Here is a 15,614-nt window from a genome sequence, read left to right as displayed (position 1 = left end):
TAGGTTGATTACTTACAACCATTTTGACCCTACATGCTATGGACAACCAAGATGCCATTTCCATGGCAATGAAAGGATCATGGAGTTCAAGTCAGTCAGGTCAGAGGTCAACCCCCCAGATCGTACGAAGTACTACTGCTGTTGGAACCCTGCTGCTGCAGCAACTAAGCTAGAAGCCCATACCACTCTAGCTGCTGTTCCTAGTCTTCTACCTCCCAACCATTTCCAGTAATAGAGAACAGAACAAAGGAGAGGGATGGAGTTGCCAGTCAATAGACCAACAATTAGCAGGCAAAATAGGAAATGTACTAGAGGTGTCACAATGGGAAAATGGGGAAAAAAAACAAAACTGATTTTGACAGACTAAGTGTGAAGGGGAGATGAAAAAGCATTATTCAATAGTTAAAGCTGAGACAGAAAGGTACATTCACTGCAGTACCATAAAAGCAACAAGATAGAGATGGGACCCGACAGGGCTCCAAACTGGAATAAAAATGTGCAAGGCAGATTTAGTAACATTTTATAAATATTCTTAAATAAACCTGTCAACAGTTCAAACTCTGTTAAGACTTCATTTAAAATTCACATTTGGAAAATAGAAAATTACCTGCTTTAACCAAAAGAATATGCTTAACTCTAATAATACTTTAAATAGTACAATTTAAAGAGTTCAATATATTAACACACAAACTTACAAAGTTTTTAGTAATATATTAATCAAATAATTATCTAAATCATTTAATAGCTTGATAATAAGCAACCATGAAAATGAACATTTTCATGACCTAGAAAAATGAAATTAGACCTCCTCCCTACCTCTTGTAAGGTTATTTATAATGTAGATACTTACCCAGTGCACTGGTTGCATCTTCAAAAAGGTTTGACCGAGAAGAATCTCCTGATGTACTGCAAAAGGTTTTCAGAAAATTGTACATCAGAACGTATATAGAACTTACACTGAAGTTTAGTAATGGTCCAAATTGTAAAGAGACTGTTTGATTTTAATCAAATGTATAAGTCTGGCTACAGTGTTTAAACCATCTTCTACATTAAACTCCAAAGCTTTATCCATAACATTTATGGTTTGGGAAGAATTTTCAATCTTAATATTCATACTGTTCTACAAATGCCTCATTTTAAATGTCCAAAGATATAAAATAACAACTGAACAGAATGTTTACCATTTAAGGAATACAAAAAAGAAATTGGATAACTACTTCCCTAAAAGAATTTACATAAGTTAAATAACCTGTAAGTCAAGTCAAAATAGAAGAAATACCAAACAACACAAGTATCCCCAGTTTTCCAAAGTTCATATTCCACCACATTTTGCTTTTACCAAAGACCTACATTAGTACCCATTTTCACTAACTAGAAGAAACCTGAAGAGAATTTTCTCTAGAGAGGATTTCTGCTTGTACAAGAAAAGTGAAAATAGTGTTTTGTTTGTTTTGCAGCAAGCCTTTACAGAGGAACACACCCTGAGAAGCCGGCGCGGCCCCGAAGCTCCTTCTCCAGAACTATACTCGGCATCTCAGCATCAAGCCGCCATAACTGTGTCTGTGAACATCTGCGCTTCATCTAAATTTATTCTGTGCCTCCATTACCAAGGTGTGTGTGTGTGTGTGTGTTCTAAAGTATCAGAAAAGCCTGAGAGGTTATTTTATAAGTCTGGAAATGTTCAAAACTTTTCCCACATAAACTTATGGTAATTGCTTCTTTGCAATTATTTCTTTGCTTATGCCACTTTGGCTTACAAAAGGTTTCATAGGAATACTCTACTTTCAAACAGTGGGGGAAACCTGTACAGAATAAAGAGGTAACGTAGAAACCACATTATGCTGGAAAGGCTTGGGAAATCTTTACATAATAGAATTTCAGTTAGGTCTTATAGGTAAGTTTTTCACGCAGGAGCTGGTAAGAAGGTATTCAAGTCAAGGAACATAGCAAAAGCAAAAAATGGAGAGGTGTGATAAAATCCAAGTTGTAACCGAAAGAAAACCAGTTTAAAAGGACTAAGTTTCTGCTGGGCAATTGCAGAAGATGAGTCTAGAAAACAAAGTAGACAAAAACAAGATTATGAAAGACCATGAAGAGTAGGCCAAAGAAAAATAAGTTGTTGAAGTTTACAAACTAGTAAAAGTAGCAGTTGGCAGTTTAGATTAAAACATACATACAACAAAACATACACTTATACCTCTCCCAATTTAAAAAAAAATAAAACACAGTATAGGCACCTGGGTGGCTCAATCAGTTAAGCGTCCAACTCTTGATTTCGACTCAGGTTATGATTTCAGGGCCATGAGATCGAGCCCCATGTCAGGCTCTGCACTGAGCATGGAGCTGCTTAAGATTCTCTCTCTCCCTCTTCTTCTGCCCCACTCCCCCTACCCATAGCAGAGCAAGAGCAAGGGAAATATGTTAAGTCTGAATTCATAAATTATTTTTTAATCCTCAGTTTATTCATCAATACAATGAAGTCCATAATAATATCTGTGTATCCCAAAGTGTTATATGTAGGGTTACTACTGGTAAAGTATTTAGCAAAATGCCTGGCATCATAACATCTGATATGATTAAACTAATTTTCTGGTGTAATTTTTAAATGATCTTCATTTAACTAGATAGTAAAGCTAACTTATAGGGGCGCCTGGGTGGCTCAGTGGGTTAAGCCGCTGCCTTCAGCTCAGGTCATGATCTCAGGGTCCTGGGATCGAGCCCCGCATCAGGCTCTCTGCTCCGCAGGGAGTCTGCTTCCTCCTCTCTCTGCCTGCCTCTCTGCCTACTTGTGATCTCTGTCTGTCAAATAAATAAATAAAATTAAAAAAAAAAAAAAAAGCTAACTTATACAGAAGGCAAAGCTTTGAAAAGAATTATATGTAGAACAAATAATTCTCCTGCCCAAGTCTCCTACCCAGGGAACTATCACTACTACCAGTTTCTATATAATAATGACTTGTGTCTTGCCTTTGGGTGTGTTTTATTTAACTTAATTATCTCATGTCAGCAAAACCACAATGACCTCACATTTTCCCCAGACACACAGTACTCCACTTAATTGACCAAATCAAGCTCTTCAAAGGGAATTTTCAGTTTGGTTCTCAACTTTTAAATTCCTTCTGTAGTTAAATTTACCAATTGTTCCTTCTGTGACTTCTTTGATTAAGATTATTTTTATTTTTATTATGTTCTCTAGTTTAGTTTCCTTTTATGTTGATTCTTTATCTAGCTAGAATTTATTTTTAGGAGTATAAGGTATATGACCCATCTTCCCCCTTCCATTTGGCTAGACATTAATCCCAAGAGCATCTTCCCCACGGTGGTTTTAAATTACATCTTTATCTTATGTTAAGTCCCTGGTATGTATTCTGGTCTGTTTCTAGACTACCACCTATTTACTTAAGCACTCTTTTTAGTAAGAGCCATTATAAATTACTGAAATCATTACCACCACGTATAATACATTTTACTACCTGACAGGACTAATCTCCTTCATTCCAGTTCACTTACAGAACAATCTGTGCTGTTCTGCACAATGCTTTAAAATTTCCTTTTATATATCTCAGATAAGAGTGAGGTATGGCTGAACCACCATTATTCAACCTTGATTCTACCTCACCACTTCTCCTTGCCCACCTGCAGAGGAAACCACTTATGAGTTAGTGTGCCGTCTTGTTGCTACTGTTCTTCTGCACATTGCTATACACAGCCACAGAACAGAAAATATATGATGTTGTTTTGTAGCTTTTGTTTGGTTTATGATTATTGCCCATTGTTTTGTAATGTTTTTCTCACTTGATAACAAAGCCTTAAAATCACATTCACTCAATATGACATATACTACATACTTTCACTGGCCAGTAGCACTTCAGGAAGCCCAAGAATACAGATTTCTGGGATCCACCCCCAGATAATTATGATTTAGGTGAGGGTTTAATTTCTTTTTTTTTTTTTTTTGAAGATTTTTTTTAAATTTATTTGACAGAGAGAGATCACAAGTAGGCAGAGAGGCAGGCAGAGAGAGAGGAAGGGAAGCAGGCTTCCTGCTGAGCAGAGAGCCCCATGTGGGCTCGATCCCAGGACCCTGAGATCATGACCTGAGCCGAAGGCAGCGGCCCAACCCACTGAGCCACCCAGGCGCCCCGAGGGTTTAATTTCAAACAAACTCCCAGTGATGCTGATGCTGCCTACTATCACCCTGACTAGCACTGCTCTCTAATATGAATAAATCACAGGTCGAGGCATTCCCTTACTAATGTATTTAAGTTGGTTCCTATTTGCCTTCGACTATGAATAATGTAGTCTGTGCTATATGAATGTGAACAATGTAGTTGTTTGTGCACGTGCGCAACTTCTCTAAGGTAGAGATAAACAAGTAGAATATGCATTTTAATTGGTGGTTTCTCAAGAACAAAATTGGCCTAAAGACACAAACACCTATAATGAAATGTCATGCAGTGGTGTCCCTCAAATTCATACCAACATTTCTCCTGATAATTTTAAGTTTTGTGCTTTATAGGACACTCCATGTTTTACAATACAGATGAAAGGACTAAGGCACATTTAAGTAGTTTTCTGAGCTTCTCTCATCCTTCCTTTCCTGTGTTATCCTTCTCTAAGGTGATCATTTGGAGAAATAAGAATAAACAGTTGGGGGGGGCACCTGTGTGGCTCAGCCGTTAAGCAGCTGCCTTTGGCTCAGGTCATGATCCCAGGATCCTGGGATGGAGCCTCATATTGGGCTCCTTGCTCAGCAGGAAGTCTGTTTCACCCTCTCCCCCGCTTGTGGTTCCCTTGCTGTCAAACAAACAAACAAACAAACAAATAGCTGGTATATAAGGCCCAATCAAGTAACTCTAGCATCTGCTCTTTGTATCACTGGTCATCTACTGACTTATACAACTTCTGTACGTCTGAAAACATAGTAATACTAACTCTTGAGAATGGGTAAATCAAATTATAGCCCCAGGAAGAAATTTTAAAAAGATAACAATAAAGAAATTTGGATAAATGCTCTTAGCACATTAAAATATATCAATCGATTCTGAAATTCTACACTGAGCTTTTCAAAGAGCTGAAAACATATAAGAAAATAAGATATACTACACTGAATGAAGACATGTTTACAGTTACAATGTTTAAAATGATCTGGGAAATCAATGTTGTTAAATTTGTTTAGTTCTCTCCCATACACAGAACTGATGAACAACTTTTGACAGAACAGCTTAACTTGAGTCTGGGTTGTCTCCCACCAGGTAAGAATTTGAATGCATTTCTAAATATACATAGGAGAAGCATCAAGTTAGGCAACAGTGTCTCAGAATGCCTAAAGCAAAGTTCAGCAAGCAGGCATAGGGGAAATATTTTATTACTTTAGCCTATGCTCTCCTGGTAGGGAATGAATTCCCCAGAAAGAAGCCCTAAGTGAGCAATTAATCAGATGACTTAAACCCCTTTAAACACCGTGGACTGGGTCAGACACAGTAACCAGACATAAAAGCAAAACACTAAAATAAAGGATCATAATTAATTTTTTTCTAACCATTGCTATATTTATCACAAATATGCTTTCCTAACAGTAAGTGTTTCCACATCCTGTATAGATCTCTGTTCCATCTGGTTCTGATTCCAAGAACTTTAACTACTGCCACTGAGGTCCAAAGTTGTACTAAAGGGACAAAATACAAACGGCTCCAGTGCCGTTGCACACTGGACTGAATATAACCCATGTTCTCAGGTAAAGGAGAAATTCCCTATACAAGTCCACCCAAGAGAACCAAAGCACATGTTTTGCTTATTTTATTTATCCTTGGGAGGAAAAAAACTTTTGTCATCAACTATTCAATAATCCTGCCAACTTTCGCACAAGAAATTATTTCTTGTTCCTCAAATATCCTGCACCTTTTCTTTTGTTTTAAAGATCTACACTGGTAAGACTTAAATTTCTACAAAAGTTCACAAGAAATATGGATTAAGCAGTAGACAATTCAAACAATCCATATGTTCAACAAAAGGTGGTAGGTTAACTGCGCAATAGCTGGTATTTAACTCTGCTGTGAATATGTGCTATTTCACAGCTTTTACACCCATTATTTCATTTAATACTTATAACAACTCTAGGATATAGGTCCTATTGTCATCCACATTTTACAGATAAGGAAAGTACCCAAAGATGTTACTTTTCTAAGGTTAAGTGCCAACAAACGTCAGATCCAAACACAACGCTATGCAGCAACTGGAAATATTTAGTGGCATGGAAGGATATTTATAACATAAATGACGATGATCAGAAAAGAATATAGAGCAAATATAAACAATGATTAGGGAACAAAGTCAAGTTATTTATAAAATGTCAAACTATAATAAAATAGCAAGTTATATTTTTATAATTTTTACAAGTCATTTGTCTTTCTTAATTTTTCTACACAAAATGAATAATGAATTTGACCCTCTTTCCCTTACCCCTAGAGAAAAAAAAAATGCAGAGTATACAATCTGGATTATGGAAATTTATTTTAAACAGGCACAACAGCATGCTGTTTTAGTCACAGTTCAGTGTTTAGAAAAAGTTTAATGTAGCAGAAACAAAGTTTGATCCAATCATCAAGACAAATACACGCATGAAGTTCCTGTCATGAACTTGTGTTGAAATACGATTTCCTAGACTGCAGGTCTTACCTGTCAGTTGCTGTTGGACTTGTAGCTACTGGTGTCTCTGCTGGCTTTTCTGCAGGCTTCTCTGGTTGCGTCGCACTAGCAGGTGCAGGTTCAGAAGACGCTGTCGTTGGTGCTGGAGTGATGGATGCAGGGGAAGGAGTAGGAGCCAGAGCGGGAGCAGGGGCTGGGGCCTGAGCCACAGCTGGAGCTGTGGAGGAGCTAACTGTGGTAGTGGTGGCAGGATTTGACTGTTGGGTTGTAGCTGGTGCTGGTGTTGTCACTGCTTTGGGCTAAGCACATTAAAAGAATAAAACAATGGATTATGATAAAATACCCAATTTCTAAGTAGACAGTATTGTTACAGGAGGCTGCAAACATAACATCAATAAAAACTTGCAACTTGAAAACTTCGTAAGGCAACATAACAAGTGATCAATATTAGCCATCTGAATCACTACTTATGTTACTCTCTCAAATAATTAGCTTTAGCTAATAGTTTCAGTCTTTGTTATCAACTTAATATGAAGAAGAACCAGAAGCAGCCACTACTCAGAAATATACACAATGTATACTGACAAACAAACAAACACCATGTAATTATTGTCCCACCACCCCCAAACATTACACTTTAAGTTCCTTGGTTATAACTTTCAAATATCTATTGTCATTTAAAACATCACCAAAGTAACTTTTTTGTTTGATCTGGCTAATATAAAGCACACTGGAGAAAGGGTGGCTGTGCAAGGTAGGGCAGGGGACTTAAAAAAAAATACTAGCAGTGTTCATTCTCTTCTTTCTTTAATTCTAAGAGTCCTGTGTTTAGCCCTGTAACTTTTTAAACTGCCAATACCCTGCAAATTATTAATGTCATAAAACTCCAATCTAGATGAAGTGAAATTTAAATGCATTACTATGCTCATTTATTATTTCCCTTAAAATTCCCTTAAAATTATCAGTATCATATAGTCACATTCCATGCCCTCAAGGTCTCTGTTGCCACAGAGCTACTTAAGCCTCATTCTAAATTCAAACCCATCTGCTTTTTGAAGTTTTTCTGCTCACTTCTGATCTAAACATCTTTTTCCTGTCTCTTTATAATAAAGTCATTTCTCATTGCTTCCATAATGCCTACTTTTTTTTCCCTTCTAATAGGGGGCTTCTCTTATTAACTTGAAAATAAAGTAACTGCAAATACCAGTAGAAACCTACGTAAAATGAAAGGCTTGGCTTAAGTAGCTATAAATGCATGGATCTATTCTGAGACCTATCCTGCTTAATTCTTAGTAATGTTCTAAATAATCAAGGTTATTATAATACTAAACGAAATAAGATCAATAACATACACATCCAAATATATGGCTACCACATTTTCCATTATGTACTATATGTGATAAAACTAGATGAGACAATGCAATATTATTCAGCCCTAAAAGGACACAAATTCTGGCATATAGCTACAACATGGATGAACCCGGAAGACATATTATGCTAACAGAAATAAGGCAGTCACACAAGGAAAACACACTGATTCCACTTAATATGAAGTATGTAGAGTAGTTAAACTCATAGAAAGCAGAATGGTGGTTACCAAGGACTGAGGGATGGGGGAAATAGGAGTCACTATTTAGGGGGTACCGAGTTCTAGAAACGGATGGTGGTGATGGTTGCATAATGTGAATGTACTTAATGCCACTGAACTGTACAATTAAAATGGTTAAACTAATAAATTCTGTGTTATGTATATTTTATTACAATTAACAATACTGGACTGAGTACATGATTCTGTTCCTCTATTTAACATTTAGTGAATGTAAGTGCTTTAATATAACAAAACACTATGGTTCTTAATGGATTAAAAACTTTTAAATCTAACACCCATAAACTGTTTAGCTGCTTTTTCTCAGAACAAAATATGCAGTTAATTACAATTTACTTGCTCAACTGTTTTCTACTGCATATATTACCTTAAATTTAGAAAAAAAAAATCCTCTCATTTATTCTTTCAGTCTTTGATAAACTTCCAATTACTTATTTAAACTTATTTTCAGTGTCACAAGTATCACTGATCTTCTCAGATTACAACTCAATCCAAAAAATTCCTGTCATAAGTACCACCACATCTCTATTTGTTTTAACTCTCCACTGCATGCTCATCTATCTTTAAACAAAAATATAACAGTATCTCTGAAAGAACCCAAATTCATCTTCGCGTAAGAGAAAAACTTTGACTTTTATAAACGCCCCAAATATGTTTCACTCCAGTAAGTCACAAAAAATTCCCTTTAACAAACTTCCTCAAGGGGAGCCCAGGCAGCTCACTTGGTTAAGTGTCTGAATTCTCATTTGTCAGGATTCCAGGGTCCTGAGATTGAGCCCCACGCCCAGCTCTGCACTGGGCATGGAGCCTGCTTAAAATTTTTCTCTCTCCTGCCCCACCACCTAAAAAACACCCCCAAACCAAAAGCTTTCTCACAACAGTCATTCTACCATTTCTTAAGCTGCCTATTCCCTTTTTAGTGTCTAAAAATCTACCCCTTCAACTAAGGAGCATCACTGAAATTAGGAGTTTACAATGCCTTTTCTGCCGGAGGAGTTGGTCAGATCTAGTACATAATTTACCAAGTCCCTTTAAGGCACCCCTATGAAAATCACAAAATAACTATTTACTCAATTACTAAGAATCACACTTTTAATTACATAATTACTGATTTTACTGCTCCAGCAAAACTTAACAATTTTCACATGACATTTTTTAACTGTTTCATTTAAAATCATGTTTAAGCTATATAGGGGTGCCTGGGTCACTCAGTGGGTTAAAGCCTCTGCCTTTGGCTCAGGTCCTGATCCCAGGGTCCTGGGATTGAGCCCCGCATTGGGCTCTCTGCTCAGCGGGGAGCCAGCTTCCCCCCACCAACGCCTGACTCTCTGCCTACTTGTAATCTCTGTCAAATAAATAAATAAAAAATCTTTAAAAAAAATCATGTTTAAGCTATATATATGTATGAAATAATTAATTTTATGGCTGACCCAAAGTAGACTGTTAAAAACCTTTAAATAACAGTTAAGTACTTGCCATATGGATGTGCATAAACTGTATTCACTTAAAGTATAACGGCTTAGGACCATTATTTAAAAAACAAAACAAGGGCACGTGGGTGGCTCAGTTGGTTAAGCGACTGCCTTCAGCTCTGGTCATGATCCTGGAGTCCCAGGATTGAGTCTTGCATCAGGATCCCTGCTCAGCAGGGTATCTACTTCTCCCCCTTACCCTCTCTCCTCTCATGCTCTCCCTCTCTCTCATTCTGTCAAATAAACGAATCTTTAAAACAAAACAAAACAAAAAACAAAAACAAAAAACTCTCACATGCATAAAGATATACAGAACAAGGCTTAAACTTACTTTTGTCACCATAACCACCACGAAGTTCTTTTCGTCAATTTTATATTCTTTTAGAGCAGTATCATCATTGAGGATTTTGCCTAGTACATTAAGAAAAAAAGAACACATTATCTGAAGCCCCATAACCTTTGTCTTACACATAACTGAAGTTCAAACAATCACCAACGTCAATTCTATCAATAAGAAAAACATTAACTAATCAGCCAAGATAAATATAAATAGAAATATACTTGGGTAAAAAGGCACTAACATTTGACTAAAAGATATCAAACACCAAAAACCATATATGTTTCTGACAGACTCAATTTGCATACACAATTTATAAGATGACAATTTCTAAAACCAAAGAATGTCACTGTAAGCAAGAAGACAGCATATTACTTTCAATATTTAATTCATACCTGCATAAATTAATTTTTGACCTGCTACAGGAAAGGCATCTTTCCCCTTTTCAGATTCAATTTTCTCTTTCAGTGCCTTCACCTACAGGAAAAATAAAGATTTTTTTCTAAAAAGTCTAAACAACAAATGACAATCCAGAATTTGAATAAACAATGCAAGGTAGGGTTTTATGCATATTAATTGTCAATACTTCCAAAAACTTAAAGATGTCTTTACAACAGTATTTCAAGGAAGACTCATTCTTAATGCATATCATTAGGCATAATAGGTACGAAGTTTGTTTTACCACAGTTGCTACACATACAAAGATTTAAAAAAAAAAAACGTTACCAGGTGACTTAATAAATCCATTCAAAATATTCAACATCAGAATTCAACATCAGAAAGTTTTGATTCTCATTATAATTTATGAGCTTATTTCCCAGAGTAAAAAAGATAAACTTTCTAACCTAAAAGTTCTAAGAAATAAAATAGTCACATCTATAACAATAATAGAAGTCAAATATGAATGTTAAATGGCAAATGATTCACTTTAAAAGTGGGATACGTTTCATTATAATCATACCCAAGGGGGCTTCATAAAGACCAATTAGTAAAACATAATTTCTGGGGATGGGTATGAACATCTGTGTTTTTTAAAAAGCTTTACAGGTGGTTCCAAAGTTCGACTTTGGCTGAGGAGCACTGTACCACTTAAATGATCTTAAACAAGTAGCTTAGTTTCTCTCATTACCATTCTCATCTACAAAGTAAGAGGGACTGAAATAGATAATCTTTACAGTCTCTTTGATTCCTAAAATTACTGACAATAGGCTCATTATAAGGTATTTTGAAAATGAGTCCAATCAATTTCTGAAACTGATCAGAAAGCAGGGTGGCAGAGGAGTAAAAGAGGCAAGAAGACATAATGGAACTAGTTTCATTACTTTAAAGGCACAGGAATCAAGAGCGAAAATTCTATTCCTTCTATTTCCCAGAATACTTCTAAAAATTGTCTAAGTTGATAGTTCTGAGCTTTAGGCGAAAGACTGCCAGATAGGGATACAAAGAGTGAGTACTAGTTTCATTAAAGACACAAGAATCAAAGGGGAAAATTCCATTTCCTTCAATTTCCCACAATACTTCTGAAAATTGTCTAAGTTGAATAGTTCTGAGCTTGAGATGAAAAACCTTCTGAGATATAAAGAGAAGGTCCCTTTGTACAATTAAAAAGCAACAGTGTATCTTCCAAAAGAAAAAAAAAGACAATAATGCTTATACAGCTTTAAGTACATTAAGGTACACAATTTCACATAATTCTCAAAACTCTGGGACAAATGGGAATATCATCCACTCAATGTTACAGATGAGAAGAAGAGAGTTTAAATCTCCTCCCCCCGTCACACAGCTACTACTCAGTAGCTGAAACCCAAAACACCTTTCTGACTTCAAGCTTTAAAGTAGAGTATTTTGCACACACCATAAAAATTACCCTTGCTGTACTGATCTTCCTGAAATGAGTCAACAGCATCACCACTCTTCTGATGTTACCCAGAGCAGAAATCCATCACAATATAAGCCTACTACTTTCTATTGTTCCGAATTTCAAAGGTTAAATGAACACAAGTAACAACTTAAAAAAAAAGCACTCAGAGAATCTGATTTCAACATCAGTAAACTAAGGCTATAAAATTCCATGGCCTTAGTCGATTTCATATACTGTTCTTTATCAGATGATAAACACTTGCTATGTGTGTTTCAGAATAAAGAAGTACAAAGACTTTACAACTTCAATAACTCTACAGTTGGTCCTCGCTTTAAATTAATGTTGATAGTTCTGGTTTTACCTATACATCCAGCTAGCACTTCATGCTAAGAGCAGGAAATAAAAGATACTATCCAGATTTCTAAGATAAAGTATGTTTTAAAAAAAGATTTTATTTATTTATTTGACAGAGAGACACAGAGAGGGAGGGAACACAAACAGGGAGAGTGGGAAAGGGAGAAGCAGGCTTCCCGGTGAGCAGGGAGCCTAATGTATGGCTAGATCCCAGGACACACCTTATCAGGTGGTCTGTAAGGTCAAAAGACATCATTTGCCTTTTTCCATTCTAGTTTTCTCACAAGTATATACTTGAGTTTTCCAGAGGTTACAAAGCATATAATACCAAAAAGACTGAATGCAGAAGCAGATGAGAAGCCATCTACCTTCTATTAAGCCAAACATTAAAGAGTTTTGGGAGTGCCTGGCTGGTTCAGTTGGTAGAGTATATGACTCTTGATCTTAGGGCTGTGAGTTCAAGCCCCACACTGAGTGTGGAGCCTACTTTAAAAAGAAATAGAAATGACAGGAAATGAACTTTACTAATACACAGCACTAAGCAAATTAGCGTTTTCCCATATTGTGGTGAGTTTGAGACCCACGCTGGGAGTGAAACCTACTTAAAAAAAAAAAAAAAAAAAGAGTCTTGCAAAACTAGTAAAAACTAGTAAAACATTGTCTTCTCATTACTTTTTTTTGTTATTGTTTTAGAAAAGAACTTTTCACATAAAAATATAACATTTATTGCGTTATCTTTAAATGAATATTTAAAACATTTTTCAGTTTAATTTCTAATATGGTAAACACAAGCACAATGACAAAAGTTATTTTGGAGTCCTCAAGAAATTCTGAGTGTAAAGGGTCTTGAAAACAAAAATTTTGAGAACTGCTATCTTACATGCTAAATGACTTGCCCGAAGTCAACTGAGTGATGGCAGAGCTCAGTTAGAGCACTCTGTGGTGAATGATAAATCTCCTTCCACACACCTGTTTCTTCAAAGAAGAGATGAAATACTTGCAACTGTGGTTGCTTGGTTTAAAAAAAAAAAAAAAATCACAAATGAATTACAGACCACATGTTACTAGGAGTGAATCTAGTTCTCAGAATAGCACATAATGGTGTAGCACACAGCAGTTGCTCAATTAATACTTGCTGAATGAATAAATTAATATAGCACAGAAATATGTGAAGAAAAAGTAAATAAAAAATATATGAAGCAAAAAACAAAAGAAAAATAAGCAGGAATTTCATTTCTGACAGGTCAGGATGTGGGCAATTAAGACAGACTTAACTGACATACATATATATATATAGTTTCTATCCAATAAAAATTGTACTTTTATTTCCAGCACCCATAGAATATATATACTTTAAAAATTTGGGCCACAAAGACTATTTCACTATTTCCATAAGCCTAAGTAAATAATGGAACTGACTCACTCTCTACTTTCCTATCTCAAAAAGAGGGAGGAAGGGACAAAAACCCTTAGAAGCTAAAAAAAAAAACAGAACAACAACAAACACCTCCAATCGTTTAGCTCCAAAGAAACCAAACAAATGATTAAAGCATATTAAGAACATAACAATGTATGGCTAACAACTTAAAAAAAAGTTAAGTAACAACTTAAAAACAACTCTATAGACACTCTATAGACATTACCTATAAAATCTGGCTAAAAAAGTAATCACACAGACTAACACTAAAGGTGTTTAGGGGTGCCCGGGTGGCTCAGTAAGTACCCACCTTCTGCTCAGGTCATGATTCCAGGACTCTGGGATCAAGCCCCACAGCAAGGCTCCTTGCTCTGCAGGGAGTCTGCTTCTCCCCCTCACCCCTGCCAGTGCTCTCTCTTATGTGCGCTCTCTCTCTCTCCCCAAATAAATAAAATCTTTTTATTTTTTAAAGATTTTATTTATTTGACAGACAGAGATCACAAGTAGACAGAGAGGCAGGCAGAGAGAGAAGAGAAAGCAGGCTCCCTGCTGAGCAGAGAGCCCGATGCGAGGCTCGATCCCAGTACCCGGGGATCATGACCTGAGCTGAAGGCAGAGGCTTTAACCCACTGAGCCACCCAGGTGCCCCATAAATAACATCTTAAAAACAAAACAAAACAAAACAAAACAAAAACACCCAATACTAAAAAGTGTTTATTATTGGGGCACCTGGGTGGCTAGTCAGTTAAGCATCCAACTTGATTTCGGCTCAGGTCATGATCTTGGGGTGCTGAGATCAAGTGCCATGCTGAGCTGTGCTGGGCGTGGAGCCTGCCTGGAATTCTCCCTCCCTCTGACCCTCCTCCCCGTCATGTGCACACTCTCTTTAAAAAAAAAAAAATTGTTGGGGCGCCTGGGTGGCTCAGTGGGTTAAGCCTCTGCCTTCTGTTCAGGTCATGATCTCAGGGTCCTGGGATCGAGCCCCACATCGGGCTCTCTGCTCAGCGGGGAGCCTGCTTCCTCCTCTCTCTGCCTGCCTCTTTGTGTACTTGTGATCTCTCTCTCTGTCAAATAAGTAAAAAATCTTAAAAAAAATTATTATTATTAAAGAAGGAAAATTAATAAACTAAGCATGCAAGTCAAATACAAATAAGACAAAAACAAGGAAAAATGAAAATAAATTAAGAAAAGAGAAATGGAAGAAAATAGTCTTTTGCCAACAGAAAAATGAGACAAGTAACAGGGCTACAATTCACAAGTAGTCAATAAAAAGTTCAACCTTATTACTAACCAAAACACAATTTTTAGTCAGATATGATTAACCCACTGTGCCATGATGCTAGAAAAGACAGCCTTGAACAATTCCTGGTGTTAAGTGTGAGGAGATACACTCTCAGAAAGAGTATTAATCAATGAAGTATTTAAGGGCAATACACCAAAGGTCAACATTTTTCAGGGGTTGGCCATTCACTCCAGCAATACCACTTCTGGTTAAGTATCACAGAAAACAACTGAACTAGACTTTAGAACCAGGTGCACTGACCTGTCCAAAAATTTGGCATTGTTCCTAACCTTAACACAATGATCTTTACATACTTAAAAAATGAAACCAAACAGAACATGATCTTTACTTTCAATCTACTTAAGTCATTACCTACAGGACACAGGCTGAATTTTGTCATTCCAAAACTGTCCCCATCTTTGAAATTGTAAGCACCAAATCACATTTTACTATCAGCTCTCAATAACCGTTCACTACACCTGGTCTTGCATCTCATTAAGACTCTGGTCTCCAGAGCCCCTATTTTCATCGTGATCTTTACTGCCAGCACTATTCAGCACATATAAGCAATGCCACTGTTTCTATCACTTTTCTTCTATTGTTAGACCTTCTTGTCTTTGTGCTGCTTCTGCCAGGC

General features: G+C 36.6%; 1 protein-coding gene across 5 annotated transcripts in view; it reads right to left on the bottom strand.

Annotated features, from left to right (window-relative positions):
• Positions 1–15,614, bottom strand: part of RAD23B (RAD23 homolog B, nucleotide excision repair protein) — a 44,813-nt gene that overhangs the window by 16,498 nt on the left and 12,701 nt on the right. For all 5 annotated transcript variants that reach the window (XM_032860791.1, XM_032860788.1, XM_032860789.1 and 2 more), the window contains exons 2-5: positions 10,459–10,540; positions 10,058–10,137; positions 6,679–6,947; positions 851–906 (exon numbers count right to left, since the gene is read on the bottom strand). In XM_032860791.1, coding sequence (XP_032716682.1) covers positions 851–906; positions 6,679–6,947; positions 10,058–10,137; positions 10,459–10,540 — 487 coding nt within the window. The remainder of the gene's footprint in view (positions 1–850; positions 907–6,678; positions 6,948–10,057; positions 10,138–10,458; positions 10,541–15,614) is intronic.

This window comes from Lontra canadensis, unplaced genomic scaffold, assembly GCF_010015895.1.
Source record: "Lontra canadensis isolate GAN:19392208 unplaced genomic scaffold, GSC_riverotter_1.0 scaffold19, whole genome shotgun sequence".
In the NCBI taxonomy this organism is placed as follows: Eukaryota; Metazoa; Chordata; class Mammalia; order Carnivora; family Mustelidae; genus Lontra; species Lontra canadensis.
The sequence above is the reverse complement of the archived record's forward strand: the minus strand, read 5'-3'. Positions and strand labels throughout refer to the sequence as shown.